Source organism: Balaenoptera musculus, chromosome 7 (assembly GCF_009873245.2).
Source record: "Balaenoptera musculus isolate JJ_BM4_2016_0621 chromosome 7, mBalMus1.pri.v3, whole genome shotgun sequence".
NCBI lineage: Eukaryota > Metazoa > Chordata > Mammalia > Artiodactyla > Balaenopteridae > Balaenoptera > Balaenoptera musculus.
In genome coordinates, this window is record NC_045791.1 from 2461959 (window position 1) to 2476610 (window position 14652).

At 42.3% G+C, this 14652-nt stretch overlaps 1 protein-coding gene across 8 annotated transcripts in view; it reads left to right on the forward strand.

The window, feature by feature from the left end:
• OCA2 (OCA2 melanosomal transmembrane protein) overlaps nucleotides 1-14652 on the forward strand; it is a 279721-nt gene that overhangs the window by 105044 nt on the left and 160025 nt on the right. For all 8 annotated transcript variants that reach the window (XM_036859042.1, XM_036859038.1, XM_036859037.1 and 5 more), the window contains 5 exons: nucleotides 520-591; nucleotides 1829-1894; nucleotides 4499-4555; nucleotides 11507-11631; nucleotides 14413-14551. In XM_036859042.1, the coding sequence (XP_036714937.1) occupies nucleotides 520-591; nucleotides 1829-1894; nucleotides 4499-4555; nucleotides 11507-11631; nucleotides 14413-14551 (459 nt within the window). The remainder of the gene's footprint in view (nucleotides 1-519; nucleotides 592-1828; nucleotides 1895-4498; nucleotides 4556-11506; nucleotides 11632-14412; nucleotides 14552-14652) is intronic.

A 14652-nucleotide genomic window follows, 5' to 3' on the forward strand; every position in this document is an offset into this window, starting at 1 on the left:
TAAAATGACCAATCTTCACAAATACTTATACCGATACAGGCTTCTGTGTGTTTTATTTATTTTTAAAAATTATTTATTATTTATTTTTGGCTTCATTGGGTCTTGGTTGCAGCACGTGGGATCTTTCGTTGTGGTTCATGGGCTCTTTATTGTGGCATGTGGGCTTCTTTCTAGTTGTGGTGCACAGGCTTCTCTCTAGTTGTGGTGTGCAGGCTCCAGAGTGCGTAAGCTCAGTAGTTGTGGTGTGCAGGCTCCAGAGTGCGTAAGCTCAGTAGTTGTGGTGTGCAGGCTCCAGAGTGCGTGGGCTCTGTAGTTGCAGCACATGGGCTCTCTAGTTGTGGCATGTGGGCTTAGTTTTCCTGTGGCATGTAGGATCTTAATTCTCCGACCAGGGATCGAACCCACGTCCCCTGCATTAGAAGGTGGATTCTTAACCACTGGACCGCCAGGGAAGTCCCCTTCTGTGTGTTTTAAAGTCCTGTGGATTAGAATGCAGTAATTTTCTATGTTTCTTTCCAGATCGTTCACAGAACACTGGCAGCCATGTTGGGTTCCCTTGCGGCATTAGCAGCGCTGGCTGTGATTGGTGATGTAAGTGTAACATTTTGAGTCAAAGACTTAGCACTCAATAGAATGTCATATTCAAAGACAGCCGAAGAATTAGGCATTAGCTGGTGATTTTAATTTTTTTAATATACTCTTTCACATTTCCCATTAGTGGCATGAACTTTACAGCATCAATGAGTAATTAACATTTGACTTCACCACACACATCCCAGTCGTGTTATTCTCCACCCTAGCTGAGGAAACCTTTGACTCATGGTGGTCAAGCATTTGCCCAGGTCATGCAGCTGAGTTATGTTAGAGCTGGCCCTATGTACTGTCAGCCCATGGAAACTAGAGGAGGCCATCCTGGCTGGAACAGAGAGGTGGGAGACAGTGAGGTCGGGGTTCTGTCCTGCAGACATCAGGAGGTCCTTGGATGTGCAAGTCTGGGGGGGAATAGCACCCCCTCAGGGTCTGAGCATGGTCCATCCTGCAGGGACATTGGAATGAATGTAGGGAAGCAAGAGAGGCCAAGTGCCCTCTAGAGATGGAGGCCTGTGGAGCCTCCATCTTGAGGAGTAGTGCTGGAACTGACCAAGGTGGCAACATACAGAACTTGGGATTGAAAACAACTCTGTAGAATTCCAGGGATTGTTCTGAAAAGTGCTACTAAAGGCCAGTCAGTCAACCAAAGAATAATAACTGGTGCTATGTGGGGCTATGTTCAGTTAGTTATTTATTGTTTTTTATTTTCTTTTTCTTGGCTAGAGTTGGTATAAACAAACACTAACTCTAAGGGTAAAATGTCCCAGAATCCTAAAACTTACACATAAACCACTGTTATTTTTATTAATTGTTAAGGAGTAGTGTAGTAGTAGTTATTTAATTCTAGAAATCATTGACGTGGCACATGGCTTGTGCTGCAGGAACCTCCCTGGACCACTGTGCAGTCCTTTTCCAACAACCAGGCTCTCCAAGTGCCCTCACTTCCCAGTCTGGGTTCCCAGTTCCCCATGATCCTACCTTCCCTTAAGGACATGGATGGGGCTTAAGAAATCTGCTTTTTTTTAAATTGTCAAGTGCGTAGGTTTGACGTTATTATGCTTTGGATCACGAGTGTTTTTCAGTGATGATATAATCTGATTTCAAAGGCAAGCAGATGTTGTGACTTTCGACTCTGGTCCAATGAGTGGGTTTTCTGTAAAGGGCGGCACATATTTACAGTTTATCACCAGGCGGATGATGCCCAGGACTAATTGGCAAATTTGTGCTTTGATTGCAGAGACCCAGCCTGACCCACGTGGTGGAGTGGATTGATTTCGAGACTCTGGCCCTGCTGTTTGGCATGGTAATGACAGTCCTCCCGGTGGGACAGGGCCCCAAGCTTGCTATAACCTTGGACCTTCTCTTTTGCCACTGCTGACTCGTAAAGACACTGTGCTGCTTGACAATTAGGGCTTGATTGAGAAGTGTTTGTGCAGGTCTAGCTGATTTCTTCTGAGGAGGCATGGAGTGATTGGTGCTCTGAGTAGTTAGCTGTAAAATTTCAGCCTAAGGCCTGTCTGACAGTGAAATAACTTTGCCATTTAGAAAATTTAGAAATTTTAAAAAGTTACTGTCCTTAAAATATAAAATGGAATATCCTAAACAGATGAACCATTTAAGTTTTTCAGTGATTGGAAAAGTACCTTTAATTATATGGATAAAGAAAGAAATGAAGAAATTGCCCCTAAGTAATAGTTTGTATATTTGCTGTTAAACAGACATTTTCAAGTGGCCCCTCTACTGTGTGCTATGAAGAGTGTCACCAAATGAACTTGTAGGAAGGGAACTTTAAGACACACTAGTGGGCTCGTGTGGTACATGAGTCATAAACAAACTTAACTGGAATAAGTGGAATTTGACAGAGGTCTGGACAGCAGTGGGAACGGCTATTGCGCTCTTGAACAGACCCGCAGCAGCTGAGTGATTTGAGGGGGGTGTTCCCTTTCAGGGCTAGAAGACTCACCCTGTGTAAAGCAGGTCACCACATGCCCTCACCTCCTTGCTAATATTCTTTCTGCCCTAGCACCACGGAGGGCCCTAATGCTCTAGGCTTTGCTGTGACCCAAAGTGGCTGCCTACTCTGTGGGTGGAGTGGGAGGCAGGTCAGTGCTCTGAACTCAGGCTTCATAGAGGAACGAATGTATTGGGTCCTGAAGTGTATAGGGTTTGTGCCTATGGAAGGAAGAAGGAAGGCATATGGCTTATAAAATAGGTTTTTAAAAAAACTTAAATGATTGGTATATTAGTTTGCTGGGGCTGCCATAATAAAGTACCACAGACTGGGTGGCTGAAACAACAGAACTGTATTTCCTCATAGTTCTGGAGGCTGGAAGTCTGAGATCAAGGTGTTCACAGGGTTGGTTTCCTCTGAGGCTTCTCTCCTTGACTTGTAGATGATCATCTTCTCCCTGTGTCCTCACATGATTGTCCCTCTGGGCATATCTGTGTCCTCATCTCTTCTTCTTTTAAGGTCACCAGTCATACTGGGTTAGGGCTTCACTTTAATTACCTTCTTAATATAGTTACATTTGGAGCTACTGGGGGTGGTTAGGATTTTAAAAATGAGTGGTTTAATTTTTTTCTCAAATAGAATCGGTAGAAATTTGCGGGGTGCAGAGACAGTCTATATAACTAGGACCCTGCCTTTTCCACCCTGTTGTGTGCCAGTCAACCACCCATGTGGCCACTTACCCAGTCCCTGAGTTCCAGCATCTCTTGGGTGGTTCTGGCAGCCGACGTGTGGAACAGCTTCACCATGACAGTGGAAGACCACACAGGACCTACCCATCCACGTTCATGTGAAGCTTCCATTGGTGTGTGAAGCTCCACATTCTATAAATGGCCTCACAGTGGCCATTTGGGTTAGGATGAATATTGTTGGTCATGCTAGACAAGGTAGATATTTGTACGGAGTCTAACTTAATTTTTGGACATTTTTTGTTTTGCACTGTTTATTTGAAAGACAGTATTGGGCCCACTCTTTTCTAAGTACTTTAGTTTACATGATGCTATTGAATTTCCACAACAACCTTACAAGGAACAGACATTCAGAGATGAGGTGAGAAAACCAAAGTACAGAGAATTAAATAAATTTTTTGCTCAAAGTTAAATTAATCCTAAGTGGCAGAATTGATATTTGAACCTGCATCTTCTCACTCCAAGTTCAGCACGTGGTACGTCACCATCTAAGGAGGCAGAATAGAGAATCTTCCAGAAAGTTCAGGCTGGTTGAAATGTCTGGTTGATTAGACTTAGAATAAATGGGACATTACTTTTTGTTACTATCTAGGATGGTTATTCTCACCAACTCAGTGTCATCAGTAGAAAAACGCAAGTGAGTAGGCCTTCTGGATTCATATAGAACCCAGAGAATAATCATTTCAATGTAACTACTCTTATTTGCTTGTCTTGATCAAATTGGTGACAAAAATCTGTTAAATTATTTTAGGAAACAAAATTTAAGCCAGTTTAAAAGTCTCAAAACATTGAATTGTTGCTTGTGTGGACACTTAGGTGCAGAAGGTCACATTCCGTCCCATTTCCTTCCCTGTTTCTAGCTTTGTGACTGTGAGCGAGTCACCTTCCATCTCTGCCTGCCAGTTTCCTGGTCTATAAGACAGAGAGTAATTATAACACAGTGTTCACTGTCAAGATCAGATGGAATGATAATGTACCTTGGGCACATATCCCTGGACAAATATAGAGGTGCAAACCCACTAGCAAGGGGCTTGATTCAGGGAGTTAGTAAGTGAACCACACTCAGCAAGAGAGTGAGAAGCTTGATGAGGTGGTAGCTTTCATGAAGAGGCCAGAGATCAGATTTGAAAGTGATCACTCTGGTGTCATTTCAGGATGGTGCTGAATGCTGAAGCATTCTCCTTGTCTCCTTTTTCTCTTTTCCCCACAGATGATCTTAGTAGCCATATTTTCCGAGACTGGATTTTTTGATTATTGTGCTGTAAAGGTAAGTTTGATGTGGCATTTAATAGTTATGTATTAATTAATTGACATATTTATTTTTCCACCATTACATATTTAGTGAATAAAACTACCACTTAAAGCAAATATTTTAAAATTCTGTCCTCCTTTTCAAAATCACTGCTGCAAAGCTGGATATAGTTGCTGTGCTAAGTTAGGTGGCTCTGAGCAACACTTTCAGCTTCTCAACAAATAACCAAAGAAGAGGATCAAGGAGAAGAGTACGTGAGTTGAGTGTATGACAGGGTTCAAATTGGCAGGTTGAGAGCTATGCACCAAAACTGTTTTGCACTTCAGAGTATCCAAATATTTTAAGTTATCAGCTTCTGATTACTCCACTTTTTGGTGAAATAATTTCAATGATTACTTTCTAAACATTGAGCATATAAACATTCCTTTTTTTTACTGTAATTAATTAATTTACAAAATCTGTATTGGAGTATAATTGCTTTACATTGTTGTGTTAGTTTCTGCTGTATAACGAAGTGAATCAGCTATACGTATACATATATCCCCATATACTCTGAGGAACCCACCAGCAATTTCTGACTGGCAGAATTTGTACTGGTCCTGGCTGAAAACCCAGCCCGCACCCAGCAGCCATACCGCAGATAAGCCCAAGCCCACGCTGCTCAGATCTCCCAGCTGGATATTGGATATAGTTTTTGATGGTTTAGGGCCTCTTTCACTTGACCCCAGCCGTGTGGGTGACAGGGTCTTGGTGCTCCGGCCTGGTGTCAGGCCTGAGCCTCTGAGGTGGGAGTGCCGAGTTCAGGACATTGGACCACCAGAGACCTCCCAGCCACATGTAATATCAAATGGTGAGAGCTCTTCCAGAACTCTCCATCTCAATGTGAAGACTCAGCTCCACCAACAGCCAGCAAGCTCCAGTGCTGGACACCCCATGCCAAACAACTAGCAAGACAGGAACACAACCCCACACATTAGCAGAGAGGCTGCCTAAAATCATACTAAGTTCACAGACACCCCAAAACAGACCACCAGAAGCAGCCGTGTCCACCAGAGAGACAAGATCCACCCCACCCACCAAAACACAAGCACCAGTCCCCTCCACCAGGAAGCCTACACAAGTCACTGAACCAGCTTCACCAACTGGAGGCAGACACTAAAAACAACAGGAACTACGAACATGCAGCCTGCAAAAAGGAGACCCCAAACACACTAAGTTAAACAAAATGAGAAGACAGAGAAATATGCAGCAGATGAAGGAGCAAGGTAAAAACCCACCAGACCAAACAAATGAAGAGGAAATAGGCAACCTACCTGAAAAAGAATTCAGAGTAATGATAGTAAAGATGATCCAAAATATCAGAAATAGAATGGAGAAAATACAAGAAACGTTTAACAAGGACCTAGAAGAACTAAAGAGCAAACAAACATTGATGAACAACACAAAAAATGATATTACAAATTCTCTAGAAGGAATCAATTGCAGAATAACTGAGGCAGAAGAATGAATAAGTGACCTGGAAGATAAAATAGTGGAACTAACTACCACAGAGCAGAATAAAGAAAAAAGAAAGAAAATTGAGGACAGTCTCAGAGACTTCTGGGATAACATTAAACCCACCAGCATTCAAATTATAGGGGTCTCAGAAGCAGAAGAGAAAAAGAAAGGGTCTGAGAAAATATTTGAGAGATTATAGTTGAAAACTTCCCTACCATGGGAAAGGAAATAGTCAATCAAGTCCAGGAAGATCAGAGAGTCCCATACAGGATCAGTCCAAGGAGCAACATGCCAAGACACATATTAATCAAACTATCAAAAATTAAATACAAAGAAAAAATAAGCAGCAAGAGAAAAGAAACACATAACATACAAGGGACTCCCCATAAGGTCAACAGCTGATCTTTCAGCAGAAACTGCAAGCCAGAAGGGAGTGGCAGGACATATTTGAAGTGATGAAAGGGAAAAACCTACAAGTGACATTACTCTACCCAGCAAGGATCTCATTCAGATTCGATGGAGAAATGAAAACCTTTACAGACAAGCAAAAGTAAAGAGAACTCAGCACCACCAAACCAGCTTTAAAACAAATGCTAAAGGAACTTCTCTAGGCAGGAAAAACAAGAGAAGGAAAAGACCTACAATAACAACCCTAAAACAATTAAGAATATGGTAATAGGAACATACATATCGATAATTACCTTAAATGTAAATGGATTAAATGCTCCAACCAAAAGAGACAGACTGGCTGAATGGATATAAAAACAAGGCCCATATATATGCTGTATACAAGAGACCCACTTCAGACCTAGGGACACATACAGACTGAAAGTGAGGGGATGGAAAAACATATTCCATGCAAATGCAAATCAAAAGGAAGCTGGAGTAGCAATACTCATATCAGACAAAATAGACTTTAAAATAAAGACTATTACAAGAGACAAAGAAGGACACTATATAATGATCAAGGGATCAATTCAAGAAGAAGATATAACAATTGTAAATATTTATGCACCCAACATTACAGCACCTCAATACATAAGGCAAATACTAACAGCCATAAAAGGGGAAATTGACAGTAACAATCATAGTAGGGGACTTTAACACCCCACTTTCACCAATGGACAGATCATCCAAAGTGAAAATAAATAAGGAAACACAAGCTTTAAATGATACATTAAACAATGGACTTAATTGATATTTATAGGACATTCCACCCAAAAACAACAGAATACACATTTTTCTCAAGTGCTCATGGAATATTCTCCAGGATAGATCATATCTTGGGTCACAAATCAAGCCTTGGTAAATTTAAGAAAATTGAAATTGTCTGAAGTGTCTTTTCAGACCAGAATGCTATGAGACTAGATACTAATTACAAAAAAAAAGCTGTAAAAAATACAAACATATGCAGGCTAAACAATACACTACTAAATAACAAATAGATCACTGAAGAAATCAAAGAGGAAATCAAAAAATACCTGGAAATAGAGGAAATGAAAACACGACGACCCAAAACCTATGTGATGCTGCAAAAGCAGTTCTAAGAGGGAAGTTTATAGCAATACAATCCTACCTCAAGAAAAAAAAAGCATCTCAAAACACAACTTCACCTTACACCTAGAGCAATTAGAGAAAGAAGAACAAAAAAACCCAAAGTTAGTAGAAGGAAAGAAATCATAAAGATCAGATCAGAAATAAATGAAAAAGAAATGAAAGAAACAGTAGCAAAGATCAGTATAACTAAAAGCTGGTTCTTTGAGAAGATAAACAAAATTGATAAACCATTAGCCAGACTCATCAAGAAAAAAAGGGAGAAGACTCAAATCAATAGAATTAGAAATGAAAAAGGAGAAGTAACAACTGACACTGCAGAAATACAAAGGATCATGAGAGATTACTACAAGCAACTCTATGCCAATAAAATGGACAACCTGGAAGAAATGGACAAATTCTTAGAAATGCACAACCTGCCGAGACTGAACCAGGAAGAAATAGAAAATATAAACAGACCAATCACAAGTACTGAAATTGAAACTGTGATTTAAAATTTTCCAACAAACAAAAGCCCAGGACCAGATGGCTTCACAGGCGAATTCTATGAAACATTTAGAGAAGAGCTAACACCCATCCTTCTCACACTCTTCCAAAATATAACAGAGGGAGGAACACTCCCAAACTCATTTTGTGAGGCCACCAGCACACTGATACCAAAACCAGACAAAGATGTCACAAAGAAAGAAAACCACAGGCCAATATCACTGATGAACATAGATGCAAAAATCCTCAACAAAATACTAGCAAACAGAAACAAACAGCACATTAAAAGGATCATACACCATGATCAAGTGGGGTTTATCCCAGGAATGCAAGGATTCTTCAATATATGCAAATCAATCAATGTGATAAATGATATTAACAAATTGAATGAGAAAAACCATATGATCATCTCAATAGATGCAGAAAAAGCTTTTGACAAAATTCAACACCCATTTATGATAAAATCCCTCCAGAAAGTAGGTATAGAGGAAACCCACCTCAACATGATAAAGGCCATATATGACAAACCCAGAGCCAACATCGTTCTCAATGGTGAAAACTGAAACTGTCTTCTAAGATCAGGAAAAAGGCAAGGTCGCCCACTCTCAACACTACTATTCAACATAGTTTTGGAAGTTTTAGCCACAGTAATCAGAGAAATTGGAAAAGAAGAAGTAAAACTGTCACTGTTTGCAGTTGACATAATACTATACATAGAGAATCCTAAAGATTGCTACCAGAAAACTACTAGAGCTAATCAATGAATTTGGTAAAGTAGCAGTATAAAAAATTAATGCACAGAAATCTCTTGCATTCCTATGCACTAATGATGAAAAACCTGAAAGAAATTAAGGAAACACTCCCATTTACCATTACAACAGAAAAATAAAATACCTAGGAATAAACCTACCTAAGGAGACAAAAGACCTGTATGCAGAAAACTATAAGACACTGATGAAAGAAATTAAAGATGATACAAGCAGATGGAGAGATATACCATGTTCTTGGATTGGAAGAATCAATACTGGGAAAATGACTATACTACCCAAAGCAATCTATAGATTCAATGCATCCCTATCAAACTACTAATGGCATTTTTCACAGAACTAGAACAAAAATTTCAGAATATGTATGGAAACACAAAAGACCCCAAATAGCCAAAGCAATCTTGAGAAAGAAAAACGGAACTGGAGGAATCAGGCTCCCAGACTTCAGACTATTCTACAAAGCTACAGTAATCAAGACAGTATGGTACTGGCACAAAACCAGAAATATAGATCAATGGAACAGGATAGAAAGTCCAGAGGTAAACCCACACACATGTAGTCACCGTATCTTTGATAAAGGAGGCAAGAATATACAATGGAGAAAAGACAGCCTCTTCAAAAAGTGGTGCTGGGCAAACTGAACAGCTACATGTAAGAGAATGAAATTAGAACACTTCCTAACACCATACACAAAAATAAACTCAAAATGGATTAAAGACCTAAATATAAGGCCAGACACTATAAAACTCTTAGAGGAAAACAGAGGCAGAACACTCTATGACATAAATCACAGCAAGATCCTTTTGGACCCACCTCCTAGAGAAAGGTAAATAAAAACAAAAATAAATAAATGGGATATAATGAAACAAAAGCTTTTGCACAGCAAAGGAACTATAAACAAGATGAAAAGACAACCCTTAGAATGGGAGAAAATATTTGCAAATGAAGCAACTGACAAAGGATTAATCTCCAAAATATACAAGCAGCTCATGCAGCTCAATATCCAAAAAATAAACAACATAATCTAAAAATGGGCAGAAGACCTAAATAGATATTTCTGCAGTGAAGATATACAGATTGCCAACAAACACATGAAAGGATGCTCAACATCACTAATCATTAGAGATATGCAAATCAAAACTACAATGAGTTATCACCTGACACCGGTCAGAATGGCCATTTTCAAAATATCTACAAAGAATAAATGCTGGAGAGGGTGTGGAGAAAAGGGAACCCTCTTGCACTGTTGGTGGGAATGTAAAATGACACAGCCATTATGGAGAACAGTATGGAGGTTCCTTAAAAAACTAAAAATAAAACTACCATATGACCCCTCAATCCCACTACTGGGCATATACCCTGAGAAAACCATAATTCAAAAAGTGTCATGTACCACAATGTTCATTGTAGCACTATTTACAATAGCCAGGACACGGAAGCAATCTAAGTGTCCATCGACAGATGAATGGATAAAGAAGATGTGTCACATATATACAATGGAATATTACTCAACCATAAAGAGAAATGAAATTGAGTTATTTGTAGTGAGGTGGATGGACCTAGAATCTGTCATACAGAGTGAAGTAAGTCAGAAAGAGAAAAACAAATACTGTATGCTAACACATATATATGTAATCTAAAAAAAAATCTTTCTGAAGAACCTAGGGGTAGGACAGGAATAAAGATGCAGACGTAGAGAATGGACTTGAGAACACAGGTCAGGGAAGGGTAAGCTGGGATGAAGTGAGAGAGTAGCATTAACATATATACACTACCAAATGTAAAATAGATAGCTAGGGGGAAGAAACTACATAGCACAGGGAGATCAGCTTGGTGCTTTGTGACCACCTAGAGAGATGGGATAGGGAGTGTGGTAGGGAGATACAAGAGGGAGTGGATATGGGGATATATGTATACATATAGTTGATTCACTTCATTATACAGCAGAAACTAACACAACTTTTTAAAACAATTATACTCCAATAAAGATGTTAAAGAAAACGAAAACAAAAACCAAAAACGAACAAACAAAGAATTTGTATTGGTCCTATTACTCGGGGTTGGCAGGAAGACATCTTGTCGTGCTCTGCTAACGAAAGACTAGTGCTGGGCTTGATATTTTTTAATTTGGAACTGAAAAGTTCTTTTAAAAAATTATTTACTTCACAAAGCCCTTTCCGAATCTTGAATGATAGAACAATTCTGTGATTTTTGCCGTCTTTGTGCACCATCTTGCACCTCCCAGGTACTATCTGGCCTCTTCCTCCCAATACCTTGGTACTGAAAGTAACCCCTAGATCCCCAAAGATCAGCAGACTCTAGGGTCAGGTGGATCTCAAAGTCACAGCCCAAGCTGTCTAACCAAGAGGAGTGTGTAAAAGACTAGGGGATACAGGGGTGACAGGCCATCACCTTGTGACAGATTGACCACCACAGGGCACCGAGAAGGAGAATCTGAGGGAACGAACATAGGCCAGGGTGGATTTAGAACGTCTAGGTCTAGCCATTACTGCCTCATCTCAGCAGATTTAGGAGTTTGTGGGTCTAAGTTTTAATCCTCCCTGCAATGTTTATTTACACCCTTAGTTCTAGAGACCCTAATGAAATGTTGCATCTGTTCTTTGACCCTGCTGATCCTGGCTTGTTCTTTATTGTGCTGCAGGCATACCAACTGTCCCGGGGAAGAGTGTGGGCCATGATCATCATGCTGTGTCTCATTGTCGCCGTCCTTTCTGCCTTCCTGGACAACGTCACCACAGCGCTCCTCTTCACTCCCGTGACCATAAGGTAGGCAGAGTGGCACCGTGTGGGCATCAGGCCAGGCTCACGGCAGCGCATGCTGGCTGCTGACCTTGCCCTCCACCCGTGTGCTTGGGTCCGGCCTGCATACCCACTGGGACTGTGGCTGTGTGTGCATGGCTGTGACAGTGGCAGTGGTGGTTGCAGAAACGCTGCAGGAGTCAGCACACATGGGCCTTTGTGTCCTGTGGGACAGACCATCAGGGGCCAGGAGTTCTGGTCCATGGGCTCCGTGGGGCGCTCAGCCAGAGAGTGGGTGGTGGGGCTGCTGTCCTGCTCTGGCAGGCTCCTCGTGGGAGGATTGGACCTGGCAAGGCCTTGCAAGGTAACTTTGGGAAAGAGAAATTAAGTTTGATTCTATTTTGCTCCTTTTAATTCCACCCACTTCCTTTGTTTGACGTTCACCGAGCACCACAGGCTGATCACCTGGAGCCTCCTGGGGCTTGGGCTTCAGCCTGTCATTGTGCAGCCCCTTCCAAGGTCATGGACGTACACTTGTATCTAGACTTTATGTTCTTTATTTTAAAGATGGTTCCCAGCATATCATGGTCTTCCCCTGCTTAGACCCATCATGTGCTGGTGCTGGCTGGTCCTGGGGAGACTGAGGGGACACAGGTATGGCTGGTGGTTTCTGAGAAGCTAGGTAGTGAGGACCTTTAGACAAGTCACTTCAGCTGCACTGATCTGGGTTGTACCATCAAAGAGATTAACCCAAACTAGTGTTCTGAGGATTCTGCCAGATAAGAGATTCTGCTGCACTTGAGGCATGAGACACAGCAAGTTCAATGTCACCAGCGAGGGGCTACTTCCAGAGCTCAGGACTAATTCTGGGCAATGCCTTTGTTGTTGGAAGAGCAGTGACCCTCAGAGGAGGAGTGAGTTGGAGTGTGGGGTGGGGAGAGGAGAATGAAGGGTAGAGAGGAGCAGAGAGCGGGCAGCACCCCACGGATTGGGCTGCAGTGTCACAAGTCTGTCTGTTGCTCAGGCTTCTGCGAGCTTGACTACATTGTCATGGCCCACGTGCAAATATAGATTTGAGGGGAGGGACGCTGGACTCAGCGTTCCTGCACAGGGGGCATAGCACCTCCCAGTACCCAGGGTTCTTCTGAGGGTAAATGGGGGATGGAGGGTGTTGTAAACTGTAGCACATGCTAAAACCAACCCTGCCCCTAGGACACCTCAGGGGGCAAGAGGCAGTTCACACCCACCCCACTTCAACCAGGGCAACTCTGCTGCTATCACTAGTTTGAAAATCATCTCATAATGTGCCAGATCCCAGCATGTCACTGCACTCTCTGATGATGGCACCCACGTTCTCAGCATCCCTGTATAACCTGGGCAGCTGAGGGTTGTCTCAGCCTTGCTGGGATTTGTTTATATCCTCAGCGTTCTAGGAACTGGCTTTGTAATTTTATGTGAGAATAGCAATTCCACTTATTAGTCTAAAAATTACATCTTTCAAGATCGAAATGTTGGTGTGCTCAGATTCACTGTTTATACTACCATATTCTTCACGACTCTATAAGCTTAATCACATTTCTTCTGCCTTTGTCTGGATTGAGTAGTGCTAGTCTTTACAGTTAAACAGCCAGATCTGGCGTTGTTGATTAGCACACGCTAATCCTTTTCTTGCTAGAAGCAGAGCCGGGACCTCCTAAGCTGACAGCTCCTGCTGCTGATTGGGGTCTGATCCTCTTTTTTGGATTCATCCCTGTCCCTGGTCTCTGGACACCACTCCCTTCTCAGCTTCCACATGGTTCTGTAGGCCAGTCCCCCTCAGAAGAGCTGCTGGCTGCACTCTGAGCTGGGAGGTTGTAGAAAGGACCCTTGAGGGACTTCCCAGACTCTGCACTTCCACTGCAGGGGGCATGGGTTCAATCCCTGGTCAAGGAACTAAGATCCTGCATGCTGCGGAGTGGCCAAAAAAGAAAAAGAAAGAAAGAAAGAAAGGACCCTTGAATACAGCAGGGACCCCCCTCGCCGCCAACTTCCAGACCCAGGCCTGGCTTTTGTAAGGAAGTGGGCAATGTGGTGGGCAGGTGGAGGAGGAAATACCATGAGGTATTTCCTAAACTTTCTTTAGAGCAGCCTTTTCTCAACTGTGTGCTCAGTGGACCCACTTGCGGAGCTCTAAACGCTGCTGCTCAGGCCCAGGCCCAGGGATTGATCTGTCGTGAGCTGGGCAGCAAGGCTGTCAAGATTCCCAGACAAATCTAGTGTGTAGTCAAGGTGGAGAACCACTGCTGTAGAGTGTGTGTTCCTTGTTAATATTAAGCTTAGGGCCTCAGCATTTGAAAAGTGTAAGGTGGGTAGGGAGCTAGATTGGCAGGCATGGTGTGAGCCACTGGGTGGCGGTGCTTTCTGCTCTAGCCTCACCCTACTCAGAGGGGTCTGGAGGCAAAGATGCATTAATCTGTGCCAGGGCCTAACTTGCACAGGGCCCTGTACCCTGAGTGCTTCCTCCAGACCTGTGGGGGCGAGGCAGGAGTATATTTTCACATGGATGGTTCACATGGGTTGTGTGTTAACTTTCAGAGAAATCTAATGCTGAGAGTCAACTTTATCCAGTAGCTCTGTAGCATCGTTGTCGCTTTTTACCCCTCAGCATTGCCCTTCTCACAGGTGTGTGTTTGCACGTGCATGTGCACGAGCACGTGCACACACATGCTTCCCTTGTACAAGCAAATGCTTTAAAAAAATTTAAGTCTCACATGGGCCATTCACAATGTGAATAGCGGGACTGTTTTCATTTTCCTCCATTCATGACAGATTGTGTGAGGTGCTCAATCTTGATCCAAGACAAGTCCTGATTGCAGAAGTGATCTTCACAAACATTGGAGGAGCTGCCACTGCCATTGGGGACCCACCAAATGTCATTATTGTTTCCAATGAGGAGTTGAGGAAGATGGTATGTATCAGTATAACAGGGTTGCTTCCAATAAATATAAGTGTGCAGCTTACCTGCACACTTAATAAAATTTTACCCTAAATGGATGTCACTTCTTCATA